The sequence below is a fragment of the Vespula vulgaris genome, chromosome 13 (assembly GCF_905475345.1).
Source record: "Vespula vulgaris chromosome 13, iyVesVulg1.1, whole genome shotgun sequence".
NCBI classification, from domain to species: domain Eukaryota; kingdom Metazoa; phylum Arthropoda; class Insecta; order Hymenoptera; family Vespidae; genus Vespula; species Vespula vulgaris.
Genome location: NC_066598.1, coordinates 4,685,001 through 4,707,045, shown reverse-complemented (window position 1 = coordinate 4,707,045; position 22,045 = coordinate 4,685,001). Strand labels below are relative to the sequence as shown.

Below are 22,045 nucleotides of genomic sequence, written 5' to 3'. Positions count from 1 at the left end.
ATACTTTATGAGGATTGAAAAAAATGTTTTTATGTAATATTATTTTGTTTTTCGTTTCTTTTTTTTTTATATATAATAAAGATTAAATTTATACATATATAGAGATATAATATTTAACCGGTAATGACTACGTAAAATTTACTTAATAGTTTTACAATACGTTTGTATGTAAAAAATACTTTCTATACTATTGCATTTACACATATTGCTCTTTTTATTAATATTTACAATATAAGAAGAACAAAAGTGTGTAAATATCGTTACTGCAACTCTGAAATGGCATTGAATGATGAAAATGTAAATAATAAATTGAATTGGATCTATTGTTATTTTATACATAGTCTCTATATAGAAAATTGCAAATCAAAGATATTAATTGACTGATCGAATTCACTGTTAATCGATAATATTAAATTGATTTCTACAGTGTACCATTTCTGAGTTAATTCAATAATAATTTTTTTTTATTACTATTAAAATACAAGTACTAATATAATATTTTACTTCTTTTTATAACATGAACAAGTCACTTTCATCAAAAATTTTCAAAAATTGTAATCATGCAAAATTCTATTGTATGATTTATGTAATAGCAATTTCAAGTATTATATCCTCTTCAAATTAAATACATATACACATACATAAATACATGCGTAGAGTGTGTGTGTGTATATATATATATATATACGTATGTATCTACATAGCTCTACAGAAAAAAACCTTAAAATTCTTTAAATAGTTTATTGTATTCAAAATTTTATTAATAACATTACATTTAATAAGGTGTATTAAAAAATAATGAATATCACATTTTATTTCCTCCAAGTGACTTGTTCACTTGCATAACTTGTTAAATGGCATAAAAATTTCCTGAAACACTAATTACAAAAATTAATATTTTCTTGGTAAGTATTCTTATATATATAATTTTTTCTGATATGATATTTGAAGAGTTAAAATAAAAATATTTAAAATTGATGGAAATGTATAGAATATTATCAAATAATGACTACACACAGAATAATATTTTATATTAATAGAATATTAATTTTGATAAGAATTAAATGAATATTTCTAATAGTTTTATAAATTCCATTACACTTTGTGTACTGATATTTTGAGCATACAACAAAAATCATTACAAGACTTTACTGGCAAGATCTTGCAAGGATAAACAAATAATCATTACAATATACTTAAAATTAAATTAAATGTTTAATATTAAACTAGTAGAAGATAATAATAATTAAACTGGCTTCAAATAACAAGATAATGTACAACGAACAAATTAAGATAGACAGCTGCAGTATTCTGCATTGAAAAAAAAAAAATAGTTAAACACTGTGCTATCTTTAATAATAAACTTATATAATATACTGTAATAACATAAAATAGTGCAATTATACCCTCTGATATTCTTATCATACATAGCTATAAAAACTTTTGAAAGGGACCCTTTAATACACGACATACATCATACACACACGTACACACATATATGTATACGTATTTTATATATATATATATGTGTCTGTATATATATGTATGTTTGTATATATACATACATATATATGATTTTTAATTTATATAATTTTGGACATCTATATTTAACGATATGTACGAATTGATTTAGTAAAAAGATGCAGAAAAAATTATATATATATGAATGTATATATGTATGTATAGATAAACAATGTACAAAAATTCAAGGTTATATAAAATTGACTTGTTCTTCAAAAACATATTGATTTATGAGGCCAACCATTAATATTTTTTTTTTAATCAAATTCAATAATTTTTATTGAAATTGTTAAATAATATTAATCTCCAGGAAAGTAAATAAAAATTTCAACATTTATTTTCTGCATCTTTATCTAAATTTTATAAAGAAGGAAAGTAAGTGAACTTTTATTACTTTTATGGGATTCAACATTTATATGATATTTGTTTTTATCAAATCAAAATGTATATGTTTATATATATGCATATATAAACCACATAGTATATATATATATAATCATATGCACAATATATATATATACATACACATACACTATATTCTATATACTATATATATATAGACACTATATATATATATGTATATGTATATGTATGTACATATATATATACATATATATATACACATACATACATACATATCATATACATATACGTATACGTATATATATTATACTTCTAATAAAAAATACAAGAATTATTGTAATGATATGTTTCGTAGCAGTAATTGTATATCCAAAATATTACAATATAGAAAATGTTGACTCTTATTCGTCATTTAATCCATTGCTATGTAAATATGCAATGAGTATAATATATACTCTGTCTTCTGTGGTCCAATGTAGATAATTTTATGTATGTTGTTTATTATTTTAACATATATATGATAGACATATTTTTTATAAATTATACACAAAAATAGTATGATAATTATATGCCAATATTAAAATATATGCATATATAAAATGTAAATCTATTTAAATATAAATATTTAACATTTGCATATACATAGATGTAACTTAAATATATATAAAATTTTGAATTTTTTTATTAGACTAATATAAGCAAACATATTTTGAAGCTGAAATTAGTCAAAATTACATTGTGTTCCGATTGATTTTAATTATGTCTAAAAAATTGATATTATTTACAATAAATTTATCTGAATAATTACCTTTTTGTAATGTTTGCAACATTAACAGAATCATAAATATTAAGGGATGAAGAAATATCATTGCAAATGATCAACTTTAGTCATACTATGTTGTATCATAAGATTATATATAAATTATTTAAAAAATTAAGCATAATAAGCAATTATCAGATTTTACTCTTATGTGGTGCATATAATAAAGTAATATATGGCAAAAAAATGAAAGATTAAATTTAGTAATAATCATAATGTAAAGTATCATTTGCATAAATAATTTTATTTTTCAATATTTCTAAAAGTAGTCAACGAGTAGTTTCCATTGTAGACTTCACTGACATTGAGAGAAATAAGAGCAAGATGCAATATGTGATATAGATGATCTGCTTCTCAAATATCAGACTTGTCTTGTACAACCACTTCTGAACAATTTCTGGTAAATAAAAAAGTAAATATGAAGCAACTTTCATAAACAGATAAACGAATCAATATCGTTTACATAAATTTTATGTTATAGTAATAAATGTTATAGTAAGAAAAAACTAAAGAAAACTATAAGACAATAAATGTTTCTACCTTAAATACTTTTCCATGCCTTCATTAAATTTCAGTAATTTCAGTTTACTGTAGTATAGATAAATTTGTTTAATTGATTCTTTAGCTGTTATGATGTTATAAAAAATACATTAAGAATAGTGAACTATATAGAAAAAATTTAATAAATACTTTATTAAACAGTTAAAGCTGTATTATTTTACAAAATATGCTTAGAGAACATTCAATATTAAATGAAACATATAACAAATACACTGAACGGTATGTGTTACGAATCAGTAGAAGACAGATATTTATAGACAAGTCTTGTGAAACAAGTTTCAAATACATTTTTTTGTATAATAATGTCCATAACAAACTTGCTCGCTAAATTAGTTTTACAAATGTAACTAGTAGATTAGTAACATGAAAAATGCCATAAATAAGGCACTTCGGTACCGAAATCGACATAGTAAATGTGACGTAATTAGGCACATTTTTATACTTTATAAGTGTCACATATTTTTATCTTCAATGAATTTACAAAACGGTAGCATTGTAAGTAATTATATTAATTAAATTCATAACAACATAAGTGATGACATTTTTGGGTCCCTTCCATCAATCGCAGACTATGTGTGGGCCAAATTCTTAAAATTACACTACAAAGATTTTCTAAAAATATGCGTCATTTTAAAATAAATAATTTTTCTAAACTCATAATAAAAAATATTATAAGTTTTTGTAGAGACTGGGATTTCAAACCACAATGTAGTGTAAAATGATATACTTTTTCAGAACTAGGTCACACATCCTCCAATTATCAAACCACATTTGCAATTACCTTATTTCATTATATATCTATTATGTATATATATATATATGTGTGTGTGTGTATATATATATATATATATATATATATATATGTAATATTTAGGTGCGATAAAATAGATTTGCAAATGTTGTCTGTAAGCACGGTGGCAAAGATATTAAAAGAGAAAAGAAAACAACATTCAAGCAATTAGACCACAGAAAAGCGGATCGAATACATCGAGCAATGGTAGCAGAAAAGAGAATGCATGAATCCTTGTACATTGATTACAACCTTCGAAGTGAAGCCATACTGAGGGAGCTGCATTTGGCCTTTCGAGTCGGTTGAACCGACATGGGTGCCACTAGAACATCGTCTCTAGTGGGCGAGTCTGAACCACCATTACCCAGTTCCTGGAAAGATATACGAAGAAGTTTTTCTTTATCGCATTATGTTAAGTCTGGAAAAACCTTTAAAAGCAAATTAAGATATGTTTCTTAGGCAAACATGCATTGAACATACTTAAAAAGTTTACTATTTAAAAAAAAAAAAAAATGAAGTTTTATAGACTGAGGGAAATATATAAAAAAAAAATTCACACAATTCTATACACCATACTTTCACAATACAAGCTTGATCTTATCATGATTAAAATTAAATATTACTAATAACATTGATAATTAATGTTTATAATAATAAATCGAGTATACATATTGATTCTAAATAAAATTAATATAAGGAAGTAATACTTATATATACAATAATATCTTAAACATCAATATATAGTCTTAATAATCATAATAATCATAAAAATAATCATTTCTAACACAACAATTAAACTTCTATATTGATATATATCTGGGATTCGCAAAGAAAATATGTCTGCGCTGATAACTTTCATTAGTGAACGTATATTTAACAAAAATAGAAAAAAAAATAATCAAGAAAAACAAATATAGATCAATTACATATGTAAAAAAAAAAATAGATCAATTATATGAAACCTTTTTTTTTTAAGGCAACCTTAACAAAAACAAAAAAAAACAAATAAAGAAAAACAATAAAGAGAGAAAAAAATTAAACTGTTTAACATTTGGTTGAGTAATAAGAAAAAGAAAAATTTGCCATAAGTCGTATTTTACAAGGAGAAGATATGCTTGTAGAAATTATATCAATAAACAAAAAATTTATATCGTTTAAAAGATATGTCTAACTATTTATAACAAATGAATAATGGAAGCAATAGCCATCATCTTATCAATTTAAATTGTGACGCGAAGCGTTTTGATCCAGTCGAAACACCCCGAGACATCACATTCCTAAAAACAACATGTTTGTTTTTCAAAGAAAGCATTTAAAAGATTTTTCCCCTCTCTACTCCCTTTCACGAGAGAAGATATTCAATTATGTAAATAGTGAATCATTTAATGAGATTATAAATTTGAATTTATTTAATATATTATACTTACATGATATATATGATAAAATTCATCCCTTGGTTTTGTACAAGCATGAACATATAAACTTTCAGTAATATTAAATGATAATTTCAATAAAGATGGTACATGGATAATTAATGAACTCCAATTTATATTCGATCAAACAAAAAACGTAGGAATAAAAGCATAAAAAGAGCATTACATTAAATTATTAATTAAAATTTAAAGAAAATGAAGCTATTAGAAACGTCTGTTGTAATCATTTTAAGTAGTATATGTACACCGTACTGAAAAACTTATTTTCTTTCTTTTTTTTTTTTTCTTTTTTTTTAATAAAAAATTAATCTATGTATATATATGAGAGTAATATTATATCATCATAACACACAGATAAATATATATACAACGTTATAATTAATGAAAAATTTTAGAAGTTATCATGCAATGAATTCTAATTTTCATTCGTTAAGGAAAATTATATTTAAGTATGTATGAAATGCATGCTTAAAAAAAAAAAAATGGAAAGAAAAAAGAAAAGCATAAGAAGAATAAAAATCTCCTGTCGTGAAATGAAGATGAGCAAGAGAAATACAAGAGAGAAAGAATAATTAAAAAAAATATATATGTATATACAATAAAAAACATATCAACTAACGTTAATATTGTTGCAACTAGCAAGTCTCATCTGGGCAAGTTGCTGACTCGCTGGAGTGAGACTATTTGTTGACCCAAAAGGTGACATCATTGTAGACATAGCCCTCTTTAGTTTACTAGGAGTCTTGTTAAAACTAAACGCTCTACCGACTTTCCTCCTTGTACGAGATGCAAACCTGAGAAAAAATATGCTGTGTAAATGTGCTAAATGTATAGAAACGTATATATAAGTTATGCAACACTGAAACTTTTCTTCCTCTATGCAATAATTATTTTAAAAAATACTTATAATATTGTAATATATGAAAATCTAATGTTTATTAAATATCTTATGCAATTGCTCAAGAGATAAGAATAATAAAAGATTGCAAATAATATTATATTATTTCTAATATTGTTTAATAGTAAATATTAAGAGGAAGCAAAGTTTCTAACAAACAAGGAGATAATGGCGGTAAAATACAAACTGAAAGGAACCCCAAAAATATGAAATATACCAGTTCAAGTGTAACTACATCGAGTGCAGTTACTGGACTACGATCTATGTAATATTGAAATTTTTCATGCAAAGCCAAACAGTGATTCATTTACCAATATAATACTTCAATGTATATAATCCATGCCAAATGATATAATATAATACAACAGTACAAAATTAATTCGTAAATGTGAAAAATATGTTTACTAACACAATAAATAAAAAATTTTCAAATGCAAAAAATGAAAATAGAGAAAATAGATTCCTCTATATAATAAAAAGGGTTAGTCTTCAACATTTTTATGTACAAATATATAAAAAATTTAATGATTGGAAGAAAAAATTAAAACACAAGACATATAATAAATATAAAATAATAATTTACAAGTAAAACATGTATAAAAGTACTAAAATTTTGTCAATACTGCAGACGTTTATGCTTGAACTGGTTGAATTGAACTGGTTGATCTATGAGAATTAAAATTCTTTTTCTTTTTTTTTTCTTTATTTCTTTCTTTCTTTTTTTTTTTGTATTTTTGACTTCAAAGCATGAGAATGATGGACTCTAAAAAGCAAGGGTTTAAGGACCAAAAGCAAGTAAAAAAATGTAATCAGCCTGGTGCGAAAACTGACGGTAGTGGGACATGTAACGTAGTTTCACACATGCTATTGAGTAGGAACACATACGGGTCCATATACTCCAGGTAAAAATTATGAAATAGGCTCCTGCAACCAAACCAGTCGTCGCCCCATTATTTTTTTTTTCATTAACATGCAATACAGGAAAAGTTGAACTACTCTTTTTATATTTCAAACAATTCTTCATCATGAATATATTTTAACTTTATTCTTACTTCTTTAAAAAATATGATCATTGAGAAAAATGCATGTTAAACAGATCTTTCTTAACGAGTTAATTGATTTCAACATTTCCTTTAAAATTGTATAAAATTTTGTAATAGTATTCATCCCGCCTTATTTATCATATATATAAAATCTACATAAATATTTGATAGTAAAACTAGATTAAACTATCATCTATGAAACTGTAAGCACATGATAGTGTAAGGAAATAGTGTAATTTTGTTCCAAGGATTTTTTTCATAAAATCATAAATATCAAAAATATTTAGTTGTTTTAATTTAAATGCTTTATCCTGTACATATACATTATAAATATAATACTCATTGATTAAATAATGGCACGAATTGAAAACTGTGCTAACAGTTGTAAGAGGAAACTATCATCTTGATTACACACAAGATGAAGAACCATAAAACTACAATATATTTTTAAAGAAATACATGTACTTACTTAAATGCTTTACTTAATGTTCCTAACGCTACATCACTAGTATCAATTTCCAGCTGATGTGAATCAAGACTTATCAGGAACGTATCCTAAAAAAGAAGAGATTCTTATTGTTATGTATTATATTATTAATAATTCTAAGTAATATTACTGTATGTGCAAAATATTCATTAACAATGAACTCCTGCAGAAACATTTTATTAAAATATATAAAAACATACCGCATCAGCCTTGCAAACTGTATTAGCCATTTGTCTGCATAAAGTACGTAAATAGTTTGTTTTGTTTACATCTTCATCAATAATTGTAAATGAAAATAATTTTTCCTTTAATTCCTGGTTACTTCTTACCATAAGTGCAAATACTTTCTGACATTCTGTCAGAGATCAATAATATTAAGTTACATATTTACTACTATTACTATAGTAAATATATATACTGTTGAAAATAATTTTATACCTACCTTCAGTTTCTCGAATATCCACAACCTTTCTAATAGTACTAAGAGATAACATTTTTATATGTTTATATGGCTTTCCTTGGCTTAATTTTGCAGAATGTAATCCATTTGCAGTATTGGGACTCTTTAACGAGTTGAAAGCTTTTGATCTTTTTTTACAAATTTCTAGAATATCCGTAAAAAGAAATAGAACCAAATGATCGCCACGACCACTTAGACCTTCACTGAGTTCCATTACGTCGCATTTTCCAATAAAAGATCTATGCGAGGATACTAAATGTGGTGGGCAATTGTCAATTTCATTAAAGATATCAAACATTGCCAATTGGCCTTCTGTTTTTCGTTTATCCTCGTTGATATAAGTCATAACTTCTTTAATACTGCTAATTGATAACTCCAACGCGCTATAATCCGGATTACTTTTACTTGTGTGCTTAAGGATATCTATGAAATTTATTTTTAAAAAACATATGAATCACTTGGTATATATTATAATCAATACATTACATACACATTCTATTATATTTTTATTTGTTTTGCTCACCATTTAATAATAAACTAATACTGGGTAACCTCTGTACTGGCTTTATTAAGAGCTCTTTCAAACTTTGCCTGCCACATTCAGGTTTAGTCTGGCAGATCTTCAAAAAAGCATGAAAACGTGGCTTGTTTTGATCACATTGGTCTAGCATTTCCTTTGTATTTTCGAAGAAATTGACGTACGGAGGATATGCCTTGACTAGGTCAGGTGCAAACTTCAGAAATATATTACCTATACTAACATCTTCTGTCCAATAAGTAGCGCTATAACGTAACTCTTCTAACATTTTCTTATGTACTTCATAAATTGGTGGAAAATTACCAAAAATAATTTTTACTTCTGTACTATTCACTAATTCACCACTACTTTCTATAAGATCCTCCAATGGTGACTTAAATAGCTATATAAAGAAAACTTTTTATATAAATATGTAATATGATTCATTGTCATAATTAAATGTTATAGATTATTTGCTCACCGTCATAATTGTACTCAAAATACCAACGTAATTAGATTCTGTCTGCACTAGTTCAAGAAAAACTTGGTGACGTGGGGATCGATTTTTCCTAGTACTCTCTGCATTAACAGCTTCTACCTCTGGAATATCTGTCAGTTATTAATAAAGTAATTCATTGAAGTCTTCCCCTCTCACATGGTTCATGTCGTAATGAAATTAAAAAGTATTGTTACATATAACACGTTACAATGTTATTTATTTTATTCCAATTTCCAAGTTTTGATAATATTAGTAATGTAGACAAATATTGTGACATGAAAATATGAAAAGTCATTAATTTGATTATATAAGTTAAATGAACCATAAGTAAAGGGAAGAAACAACTTGTTTAATTATCAAATTATAATGCATGCGAATATATAGTTAAATTTGAAATTTAAATTTCATAATAATTTAAAAATAAGAAATATTAGTAAATTATTAATTATTTAATTAGAATATGATTAACTCAATAAAATTATAAATTACTCACCATCGAGTAATTGTTTATCAGGACTCGCTGTGCAATCAAGAAAACTACCACTCACACTTAGATGCCCAGCATCACTGACGCTAGATCGTCTTTTGTGCACAGCTGGCGAGTCTGTTCCATTTTGAACCAAACTAGATAGAGTTTCGGCAAGACGTTTACGTTTTCGTCTTGTAGATGCTGTACTTGGTGTAGCTGTCTGCTGACTATCTCGTCTAACTGATGCAGTTGGTGATAGTACTGATTCTAGATACTAAATGTAAAATAAACTATTAAAAACAAAAGCTGTATACTGATCCAGTTTTACTTACATTCTCAAATAAATAGTCTTTTTCGTCAGCTGCTCCTTCATCCTGAACAGATGTCCAAAACCATTCTGCTTTTACAACGTGTGCTTTTACAGACGCTAAGTCAGGCAGTGTATTTACATTTGATTCATCCACAACCTATAACAAATTATAATAATTAATATTTTCATTTATATGTTAACATATATCTAATCTAAGATATATAACATATAATTCTTATATATGAATTTATATTATTGTTAATTTACATGCTTTAGACATACACAGACAAAACAAATTACTCATTAGTGTTATAATATATATATAATTTTGTATTTTTAAATATCAGACATTTCACTTAGAAGACTAATAATTGTATAATATTCCATATGGAAGATACATATTATATAAATAATATATATATATATATATATATATATATATATATATATATATATAATAGATTATAGATAAGTTGTTTATAATAAGACAGAGATATGTATTAGAAACTACCTATATCTTCTACATAAAAAAACTATTATATTTACTTAATATTATGTGATATTAACTAGAGAGTTTAAATGTTTATATATGAATACTCGATTAACATAAACTTACAACGGTTAACCATTTCACCCATGACTTCTACAATCTACACAAGTTAAATGACTTGTAATACTCTGTAATAAAAACAAAAGTACCACAAGTAATGATTCGTCCTCCTGTTTCTTCGTTTTTGCATCTTTCAGTACAGAAGACTTGAAAGGACAGTTTGAAAGTTTTCCTTGTTGTTCAAAGTCACTTGTTGGTATATGTTTAGACTGTGATAGTTTTGCTATTTTTGTGGGAATAATAGGAGAGCTAGGTAATGGTGTATACTTCTGTCTAGGTTGACTCTGTTCTATAGTTGAATTATTTAACACATATTTTTTTAACATTGGAGAAAAGTTTAAATCACGAAATTTCGAAAATATTGTTGGACTTTTTTTTGGCGAATAAAAACATTTTTTATTTTTTTTCTTAGGAATAGGTGAATCATATAAAAGAGAATCACTAAGATCAGAATCATGTTGCCTAAAAAGATTAGGATAAGAACAAATTTTTCTAAAATGTGATCTATTTGAAGATGCCCCTTTATAAATTGTATTGCAAGACTTAGATTTTGTCCAGTTTCTGTATCGTCTTTTTTTTACCTTTTTATTTAAAATTGTAGAATGATCAAATTGAGCTGATTGATAAGGTTCTACTTCTTCGATAACTTCAGGTACACATACAAGTAACTTTGTTTTATTCTTGTTTAATGTAGAAGATCTGAAGCATACTGATTTGTTCTCCAAATTTTTAAAATTTTCTTTTATCACATTTTGGTTTGTAGACAATTCTGTTTTAGAAATGACATCCTGCATATTGGGATCGCATGCTACTTTATATATTACTGGCAAACTAAAAGAACGTATCTTTTGAAAGGTATGTGAACTTGTAGTTATCTCCAGTCCATCTTTACTAGACACAGACATATCAATACCTGAATCAGTTTGCATTGATGAAAAAGACTCAGAAGAGATAGTGTCAGATTGAGAAGATAAAGTTTGAGTATCAGAAAAATTATCATCCATATAAATATCTGAATCTTGATTAATATTTTCTGAAATATAGTTTTCTTTCATATTAAAATATTTATGTGTAGAAGAAAGATTAGATGAAGGTACCCATTTGTTATAATGTTTACTTTCAGATTGAATAATATTCTTGTTATTTAGTATGTAATATGCAGAGTCAATTGGCATGATGTTAGGGATAGCATTAATATATGGATTATAAAAAATAAAGGAAAATGGACTAAATTCTGTTGGATATGAAGAAGTGACATTAGATGAATTTGTTTTATATAGTAATCCATTATTTTCAGTGTTGGATTTCTTGTTTTGCTGACTGCCTAATTCTGTTACCTATAGGATATAGTGTATTTTTTATGTAATAATATTGTAAGTCATTCATTAGTATAGTTTATTTAATAAATTGATTATATATATGATTTCTGATATATTTAATGAAACATATGATTTTAAATGATTGGCTTTTGTTATTGCACTCTTATTTAGCATAGCTTTTGTTTAATTAATTCCTATCTTTCTAAGTATATTAGAAACTTATAAAATAATCATAAAATTTATTCCATAAACTTACTACGTGAGTACAATTAGGGTCGTCAATTTCTGTTGGCTCGCCACCTTGTTGTTGTAACACTTCACACATATGCTTCTTTTCTTCTTCAGGAAAACCAAAGAAACACACTCTTGCACCAAAAAATGGCTTTAGTTTATGAGCTGTTATCTATATATAAATGATAAATGATGATTATTCTATGCCATGTAATAGAAACATTATATGCATTTATAATTAATTTAATGTGAAATGAAGTTTACCAATTCTTCATTATTTCCATAACTGGAAACATCGTCTCTAGTACTCCAGAGAGTAGTCACCCAACTCATTGACATAATAGGTACTCTAAATATAACAGCATATCTATACTTATCACCACCACAACAATTAGCAATAAGATGCGTCACTTTTGTACCCATTTCTTTCCGAATACTACCACCCATATTATGTATCATGTTGATGAGTCTTGTCTATAGGTTGGAATATAAATATTATATATACAATGTAAATATACGTTAAGATATATATACACACACATACACAAAACTCACCAACTCATCCTTTTTTCTAAATCCTGTGAAAACAACAACCGAGCCGACCATGGCTTGTGTATACATTGGTCTTTTAATACTAGGTAATGAGTCCTTCTTTTCTGCCAACTGCAAAAGTGCTGTTGGTCCCAATATCCTAAAAATATATTTTTTTAAAATAGTTTGTTTACTTTAAATATATTTCAAGAAGAAAATATGTATATTATTTTTGAATGATTGCAGAAATTGATAATGATTATACAACTGTATAAGAAAGGTTAAGTATATGATAAATACTTATATACCTATGGGCACTTTTATGAAGAGCATCATATTCAGGTCCCTCAAATTCTTTGAGTATAAAATAAGTGCAATATGCAGTATCTTCTATATATTCCACGCCTGTTTCCGATTTCAATACTGGAACACTAAATTGTTGTGCAGCAGCGCCCAGAGCAGGATCATCACCAGCAGTACCGACTAAACATATTCTCTTCTTACGTGGTATCACTAAAGCTATAGAAAGCAAAATAAATATTTATATATGTTATTTTTCAATTTGAAAAGAAAAGAGAAAAAAAAATCTACATTGAATAGAAATATATATAAGCACTTTGGAATTTAAAAGTTCAAAGGTTTAGATTTTGAAATGCCACACAATTTTTATAGAACAATTTATTAAATATAACAAACATATCACATTAGTTTCTAATTAACATTATCATGGAAAGCAATTTTTTTTTCAGATCAGATTCTTAAAAACAACAAGATGTTAGCTTAATTCTAACCTATATTCAATTATTGGAAAAAAAAGATAAAGAACTCGGTATAAAGAAATTTAGAACTAAAATATTTGTTTTGTAATATCACACCTATTATAATAGTATAATCATAAACTCATGAATGACTTTAAGTTTTTTCTATTATAGAAAATCTATTATCCTTTGCTTAATCTCTTCATACAATAGATCAGATCATTAAATAACTTTATGATTCATTCAAGGATTACAATGTGGGTACATCTTGTAACCATTAGCATGCTAGAAGTAGGTATAAAGGCAAGGTAATAAAACTATATTACCCTCTGTACCTGTTCAAAAATTGAGTATACAAAAGCAAATTTGTACATTTTAACAAAATATTATACAAACAAACAAACAAAGAAAATTTCTAATAAATCAAAATATTTATTAATAAATATATATTTTAATTAATTCTTTTTATTAATATTAATATAAAAAATAATAATAAAAAAAAAGATGCACAATAAAAAAATAGATAAATTTAAATATTCCCCTGATATTTAACTGAATTAGAAAAAGAAATTATAAGAAATATAGTAACAAAATCAACAGCAGCAAGAATAACAACAATAACAACAACAACAACAACAACAACAACAACAACAATAATAATAATAAATTATATTTTTCTTTTTTCTTTCCTATTCTCCGAACGTAAGTTAAAAACGTGTAAATGATAATCTGTGATAGTTTATAAATAAGATAGGAACGAAGATAAGTAATATTGTTGGAGGGACGAGTAAATACATACATCGACCCATTCGATAGGAGAAACATATAAGGATATATTCATCAGTAAGAAAATCGTTCGACTCTGACGTAATTTTGGAGAATAAGTCAAGGCCGAGACAGGGAGAAGCGAAATCGTGAAATATTTGATCGGTTGGTCGCTCGCTAATTTTCTAAACATAAGTCACCTAACGTTCAGGTCTCTAGGAAAAAGTATCTATGCTCATATCTTTCACGGAAGAAAGGAGATGACAGATACAAGACGCGAGAGAGAGAGAGAGAGAGAGAGAGAGAGAGAGAGAGAGAGAGCGAAAGAGAAAGATAGAGAGAAAGAAAGAGAAAGAGAGAGTGAGAGAGAGAAAGAAAGACAGAGAGAGAGAGAGAAAGAGAGAGAGAGAGAGATACAGGCGAACACACTTAAGTACGAAGAAAATAGAGATACGGAGGATCAAGTGAGTGAGTGAGGTAGGGTTAGTTCATACAGGTGCTTGCATATTTGCAAAATGAAAATGGACTCACGCGTTCATCATTAAAATGATAGAAACGAAGGTTATTTTGGTAGAAAACATTCCTTTGAAAATACATGCTTTGAAAATCGTTGAAACTTACTCTCACTTCTAACGGCCTCCTCACTATTTATATCACTGATACTGCTGTGAACGCTTTGCTCTTCCATTTTGGCCGTTCGTTAACGCATCGGTTCGTTCGTGGGTTCCTCTTTGTACATAAGAGAAGAGAGATTTACCTGTGTGATGAGAATTTAAAAAAAAAAAAAGAAACACTCTTGGGCGCAAAACTCCAAGCGACACTTTCTTCTCTCTATATTCTCTACCTCTTTCTCTGTCGCACGCAACACGAATTATTTAAAATCCATTGTGATTACGGCACGAGTGCCGTCCGCACTGCTTTTCCACCGATTTCAACCTCAAAGTCATGGAATCGCGCACTCGATCCTATTTACCAGCAGCGCTCAGACGATTTATCTCCGTCTTTCTCTTTCTTTCTCTTTATATATCTATATCTCTATTTCTCTCTCTTTCTCTCTCTCTCTCTCTCTCTTTCTTTTTCACACACATATAGACTTAAGCACACTCTTTCTTTCTTTATCTCACTCTTACTTATACGTTCCTTATCTTTCCGTTTGTCGTTTAACGTTCACTATACTTTTCGCTCTATGTGCTAAAGTTCGATCTTTCTTCTCTCTACTTCTCTCACTCACTCTCTTTCTCTCTCTCTCTCTCTCTCTCTCTCTTTCTTTCTCACATTGTCACACACGCGTAGCAATTGATAAAAGCACAATTCACTTTCAACCAATCAGATCGTATCTCTCACAGACGCGATATAAATATGAAAGAACAAAACGTTGATCCGATTTGATATTTGATTCGATGATTATATTCGATTGAAAATACGTTTTATATATATATATATATTTTCTATCTCTCTCTTTCTCCCTCTAACGACGTATCATCTCGTGTTTATAGAAGGTGTTAGAGAGATCACGTGAGTTTTTCATTTTTCATTTCGTTAAGTGAACGATTGAAAATAAGAACGAAGGACAATGGTTGGTACTGCGTGCCTCGCATCGAACGTTACCCGCCTTTCTTCTGGTCAAAGATCTGAAGTGAAGTTGGCCACGTGTCAAATCCGATGGATGCCAGCATGTTTTTTGTTTTGAAGGTTTTTTTAACCTCTTCTTTTTTTTCCTTTTTTTTTTTATTATTTAATCCCGTTCATTTTATCATATATATACGAATGTAATGTTTATTGCGTTATTATTATATTTATTATTATCTTTCTAACTGTTGTCAACAAAATTGGATTTGAATGATTTTATGGGTTTACTGTAGTACCAGCTGTATGATTACTTGAGTGGCGTTAGTGTCTACGCAAATTTAATTATGGTAAAATATAATGTTACTAAACGATTTTTCTTCTCTTTTTTTTATATAAGTGTAATGGAGCGCGTAACTATTATTGTGATGTTTTTAAATTTTACGTACGAGTTAATATTTCTTGAAAAATTTGGTTCTTATTTATTGAATTTCATTTTTGAAATTCGTGCGATATGTTCATTCAACTAATGGCGGGCTCGACTAAGGAATGAATACGAAATCGTTTTAAAATTTCCCTTCTATTATCTAGATGGCGTTATCCGTATAATTTTATTTATTATTGAATATTTATGATGTTATTGACTGTTCTTTGATGTAGGTATAGTAAAATGTATAATTATTATTGAATGAAATGTGTAATTATTATCGTGATACTTATTAATTTTATGCATAAATAAATATTTCTTGAAAAATATGATTTCGATAAACTTCATTTTTGAAATTGACGCCAAATGTTTCGCCCAATAGCGGACTCGTTGAGTTCGAAAGAACGAGTATGAAATCTTCCAAACAAATTTTTTCTTTTTTCCTTTTGTTAACAACTTTTTACTGATTTTTGATATTCTATAGTTTTAGAAATGTTTATTTCTTATTTTTAGTATAGTAATAAAAAAAAGTTCAAATGTCTTGTTTACTTTTTATAGGAAAACTATTATTTTTAAAATTTTGCAATGATAAATTTTATATGGCCATTGCAATAAAAAATTCTTTTTCTTTAAAAAGACAATTTTTATTAGATATATATCTATATGTCATAATAAATATCTACATACATGTCACAGTAAATATTATTGTTATTATAAAAATAATTTGTAATATCAAAAGAGATAAGAACTATATATTTTTTAATATAAATAAATATTTATTAATTTTATTCAATAAATTTCTTCAATAAACAATATTTCCCAAATAGGGAAAGAAAAAGAGAGAAAGAGAGAAAAAGGTTATGTTATTATGTACGTATATCCAATTTTTTTAAATATGATTATTTATACATTAACCAAATCACATATATATCATTAGAATGTGATAACAACAAGTGATACATATGTAATATAAACATAATAGATTCGATTTGATTTGCATGTGAGAAGACAAGTTATATATCATTGTCTTTGTCTAACTCACGTATTTATCCATAGGTAAGAAGAAGATACTAAATCGAGTTTAACATATGTATTCTGAATTGGATACTATGTCGAAGGACTATGGAAGATAAAGAAGCTCGTTTAATCCGGTGTAAAACAATAATAGTTAAGTACGTGGTTGTTATTAATTTGGTGATTTGTTAGCAATAATGCGAAAAAAACTATCACAATACGCCCACACGTCTGTTGAATGCCGATAACACGTTTACGACAGATCTTCATATTGAAACCGCATGTACATAATTAGTACACGTTTACAATATGAGTATTCTTCGAAAGAAGTAAGTTATTTTTTTATTGTATACAAATTTTTATGGTGTATGTATATTATTTTTGAACATTTTTGATAACACTAATCTATACTGACAATTTTCGTATTTTAGGTTAAACGACTTCGATGATGTTCTTATTGCGGACGAGATTGATTTGACAAGTTTACGTCGAATATGTTTTCATGGTTTGTTATATATGTTTAACCTACTTCTAAAATTATCTTGTACAGAGTTTTTGTTCGTGTTCTCTTATTTTTTATCTTTGTCAATTTTAATATTATTTGATTATTTGTAGGAATACCAGATGAAGGCGGCTTGAGACCGTTATGTTGGAAACTTCTGCTGAATTATTTACCTCCAAACAGAGTTAGCTGGTCTGAAACACTAACGCGCAAGAGAGAACTTTATAAAACATTTATTGGTTGAGTAACATAATTTACAATAAGTACGTTAAAGAATAGAAATAAAGAATTGATTTATATAGGATATTAATTACAGAGGATCTTATCGTAACTCCAGGAGAAACTAATGTCGATGGTGAAAGAGTGGATGTAACATTACATGATCATCCTTTAAATTTGAATCCAGATAGCAAGTGGCAAACATATTTTAAAGATAATGAAGTTTTGTTGCAAATAGATAAAGACGTTAGGTGAGATATTTAATTAAAATATTCTCTTTTATGTTTATCTATTTAATATATATTTATTTACAGGAGATTATGTCCAGATATATCGTTCTTCCAACAAGGAACCGATTATCCTTGTCAAGAAATAGTCAATGACAGCGGACAAAAGCGTTTACATCATAGAGTACAGCATACAGTTCTTAGAAGTGCCAATGTGGAAAGAAAAGGTCTTGGAGTGACTAAAGTATGTATAAAACGATTATAATATTACTAACGATATAATATTATGTAAAATATAGTATTAATAAAAATATAATATTAATAACAAATATATTATGTAAGAATGTTTGAAAATTAATAGTTGTTATATATCTGTGCTACTTTGGAAAGCAGCAGGTATCGTACAAATAATGCTTGATATATTGCTTCATAAATTATACAATGTATCACATGTAATATTATTTTTAGATAGCGGTATCCGTTAGAAAAGCTGCAGAAGACTATGCACCATTAGCTGAAGGTGGAGAGGCTCATTGGGAAGTTTTGGAGAGAATATTGTTCCTATATGCAAAACTAAATCCAGGACAAGGATACGTACAGGGTATGAACGAGATTGTTGGTCCTATTTATCATACATTCGCTTGTGATCCAGATCAAAAATGGCGAGGTAAGTGTGCAATTTTATTAAATTACTTTTTATTACATTTATTATTCTATATATTTTATTTTACAGAACATGCTGAGGCTGATACATTTTTCTGCTTCACTAACTTGATGGGAGAAATACGTGACTTTTTCATTAAATCCTTAGACGAAGCAGAATTTGGTATCAATTCGATGATGAGTAAATTGACTTCGCAAGTTAAGGCCAATGATCCTGAGATTTGGATACGACTGCATCAACAAGAGTTATGTCCTCAGTATTACAGCTTTAGGTATTTTGTTTTATAAATAAAATGATTATTTTGAGTATTGTTACATTTTGATAATGATAACTATTGTTGGTTGTATAGTTTTCTATTTTACTAACATTTTTTGTTGATATTTTATTGAGCTTTTCGCTGGATATCTTTATCGACACTTTTGTAAATGTATTTGTCGATAATTTATCAACATTTTTGTTGATAATTTATCAATATTTTCGTTGATATTTTATCGACATTTTCGTCAATACTTTATCGACGTAAACTTATCTTTTTTAGATGGCTCACTCTTCTTCTTTCACAAGAATTTCCATTACCTGATGTCATGAGAATCTGGGATTCCCTTTTTGCCGATGAGAGTAGATTCAGTTTTTTAATACATATATGCTGTGCAATGATTTTGTATGTATATAAAATTATATTAAAATTTTTATCATACAAATATTTATGAAAATATTTTTCTTATTGATGAAATTCATGTTATAGATTATTGCGGGACCAACTTTTGGCTGGTGATTTTGCAACGAATGTAAAACTCTTGCAAGTAAGATATACTATTTAATAGAATAATAACAATAACAATAACAATAACAAAATAATAATAATAATAATAATAATAGAAAGAAAATTAAAAATATACATTTTCATATAATAAACATTATTTATAATATAAAATTTAAGAAACACAATCATGTTTTAACTTTTTATTGTTCGACTTTTTAGAATTTTCCATCGATGGACATTCAAATTGTACTTTCCAAAGCAGCTGCATTAGCTGGCAAGACCCTAAATTCTCCTTAACAAATTATCATCTTAATGCCCTCGTGAATTCGTGATTAGATTCAGGTAAAACAACGAGAGGTGCATTTTTCTATCAAATTGTTTCTTCCTATTCAAAATATTATTGTTAATTATATTGTTATATGTCGACTATTATATGCATATATATACATACACACATATGTATACATATACATATACATATACATATACATATAGATATACGTATACAGTAATACGGAAATTATGATCGTTTGAAGAGATCAAATCGAGAAACTCGTTAAACGAGATACATAATATACATATATAGCGTTTATGTATGTATATAACATTTCATTCTATTCGATGGGAAAGAGATCATGATAATTATAAGAAGTCAAACATTTACGTTTAGGGCATTTTGCGATTAATCGCAACGTTTCTGTCCATGGAAATCATTTAATAACGAGATAAGAGTAGTGATACGGCAACAAACGTTGTTTTATAATAATCTAAAAACAAACGTTACACGAAATACACGTTATCAACGGTCTGATCTTGTATACATTTTTCTAACGATTAGACTGCAGTAGAAGATATTGCCATGTGCGCGTGCAATAAGTACGTAATGCGTTTCATTGGAATATTATATTTTGTACGTCTTATTTTTCTAATGATCTGCGGTCATTCGTCCTACGTTTATAAAATAAACAATGTTATATTTGCATTATCGCATTTTTGTCTCAGTTCTCATTAAGTTACCTGTGAAAACTCATCTTCACTTATCAGCTGATTAAGGTAATATTTATAAAAATGTAAAAAAGAAAAAAGTTGATCATCCTTTTTTTTACTTTCACATAGATAACGATTCAAATATATTCTAAGTATAATTTTTAACTCTGGTCATACTTTTATGCATCACTAACACCGTTCGAACACCGTCTTAACTTTTATAATCACTAGCATTATACTGAATTCGTTCGTTCGGTCGACTTTCATAATAACTGACCATCATTTCAAGAATTTAGTCAACTTTTATAATCACTGGCATAATCGACAAATTTCGAGGAAAATACTTTTTGAGAGGAATACGTTAAGTCATATTTAAAAAAAAAAAAAAAACGAAAAAAAGAAAAAAGTAAAGAAAAAGAAATTCAGTCCAAGTTAATAACATTGAAGTGCGTCATCGGGGTATGTATGTCCTGTTATACATATACCAACTGCTACTCGTACGCAGGGAACGAAATACGTGTCTCGCATCAGTCGCAGTGGTCGTTGACAGGAGTATAGGTCGATCGTTATTGGATTAATAAACTCTCTCGGTGGAATTCGCGAGTGGAATAAATCGCAAATCCAGGATTTCATTTCGTTTTCGTCTCATCTCGCGAATACGGTGACGAGCGTAACCACACCGTCGTTGAATACAAATCAGCATACCTATCACTCATCGTTCTCTCACGTACGTATTTACAAGCTTAACAACACTCCGACGAATACAAAATTCGTTATACTATTTATTCTTAAAAAGTATTCAAAATGACGGTGATAAATCTAATAAAATGGCGGCGAAAAATGTTGTCAAAAATGGCGATGAGAAATTTTCATTAATGGTGATATTAGTGATGTTAATAATATTGATAAAGGGGTGGTTAGAAAAGGAGGAGACGGGGTGGATCTAGAGATACTAACGAAACTGTGTATTCAAGTTGTGCGTTAGTTATCTCTCTCTTTTTCGTTTTATTTTTATAAAAGAGAAGAAGGAAAAGTGGTAGAGGAAGAAGAAGAAGATTCGCACAAGAAGAAACATTCTCTTTCTCGCTCTCGCAATGATCGCTGATTTATGACGCATTGTGCGTTCAAAGTCCTCGATTATATATGCGAGAGTTTAACCACCGGCAACAATGGTCGCCAGGCCCTGATTCCCTTTTATCGCGATGCACCCTTCGCGGTTTTTGTTGGGGCAACAATCGAGGTCTCCGTCTCTTTTCCCCTTCCCCTTCTCTTCCAACAGCAGCAGTAACAG

The 22,045-nt window shown here is 27.7% G+C and overlaps 2 protein-coding genes across 12 annotated transcripts; one reads left to right on the top strand and one right to left on the bottom strand.

The window, feature by feature from the left end:
- Window positions 1–727: 727 nt before the first annotated feature.
- LOC127068636 (protein ECT2) lies at window positions 728–15,944 on the bottom strand. 11 transcript variants are annotated; one of them, XR_007783066.1, is made up of 18 exons: window positions 15,007–15,938; window positions 13,171–13,381; window positions 12,887–13,022; window positions 12,596–12,805; window positions 12,357–12,503; window positions 10,871–12,118; window positions 10,194–10,328; window positions 9,886–10,135; window positions 9,375–9,502; window positions 8,900–9,296; window positions 8,359–8,799; window positions 8,117–8,271; window positions 7,899–7,984; window positions 7,218–7,310; window positions 6,108–6,282; window positions 4,308–4,426; window positions 3,245–3,329; window positions 728–3,101 (listed from the first exon to the last, which is right to left on the bottom strand). XR_007783066.1 is itself a non-coding variant. In XM_051005011.1 (17 exons), exons 1-17 carry the CDS (start codon window positions 15,071–15,073, stop codon window positions 3,059–3,061), a joined length of 3,987 nt encoding a protein of 1,328 aa, XP_050860968.1. In that variant the 5' UTR covers window positions 15,074–15,940; the 3' UTR covers window positions 728–3,058. The 11 variants fall into 11 exon arrangements, 10 of the variants coding, with proteins under 10 accessions (XP_050860968.1, XP_050860967.1, XP_050860965.1 ...); XM_051005011.1 differs by lacking the exon at window positions 3,245–3,329 and having other exon boundaries at window positions 7,272–7,310; window positions 15,007–15,940; XM_051005010.1 differs by having other exon boundaries at window positions 728–3,329.
- A 1,136-nt stretch (window positions 15,945–17,080) lies between these two features.
- LOC127068296 (TBC1 domain family member 13) lies at window positions 17,081–20,749 on the top strand. Its single transcript, XM_051004254.1, has 11 exons — window positions 17,081–17,248; window positions 17,435–17,721; window positions 17,824–17,897; window positions 18,008–18,133; window positions 18,211–18,364; window positions 18,428–18,584; window positions 18,809–19,007; window positions 19,074–19,275; window positions 19,543–19,665; window positions 19,750–19,807; window positions 19,987–20,749. The coding sequence occupies exons 2-11, from the start codon at window positions 17,702–17,704 to the stop codon at window positions 20,062–20,064; spliced, it is 1,191 nt and encodes a 396-aa protein (XP_050860211.1). The 5' UTR covers window positions 17,081–17,248; window positions 17,435–17,701; the 3' UTR covers window positions 20,065–20,749.
- Window positions 20,750–22,045: the final 1,296 nt, after the last annotated feature.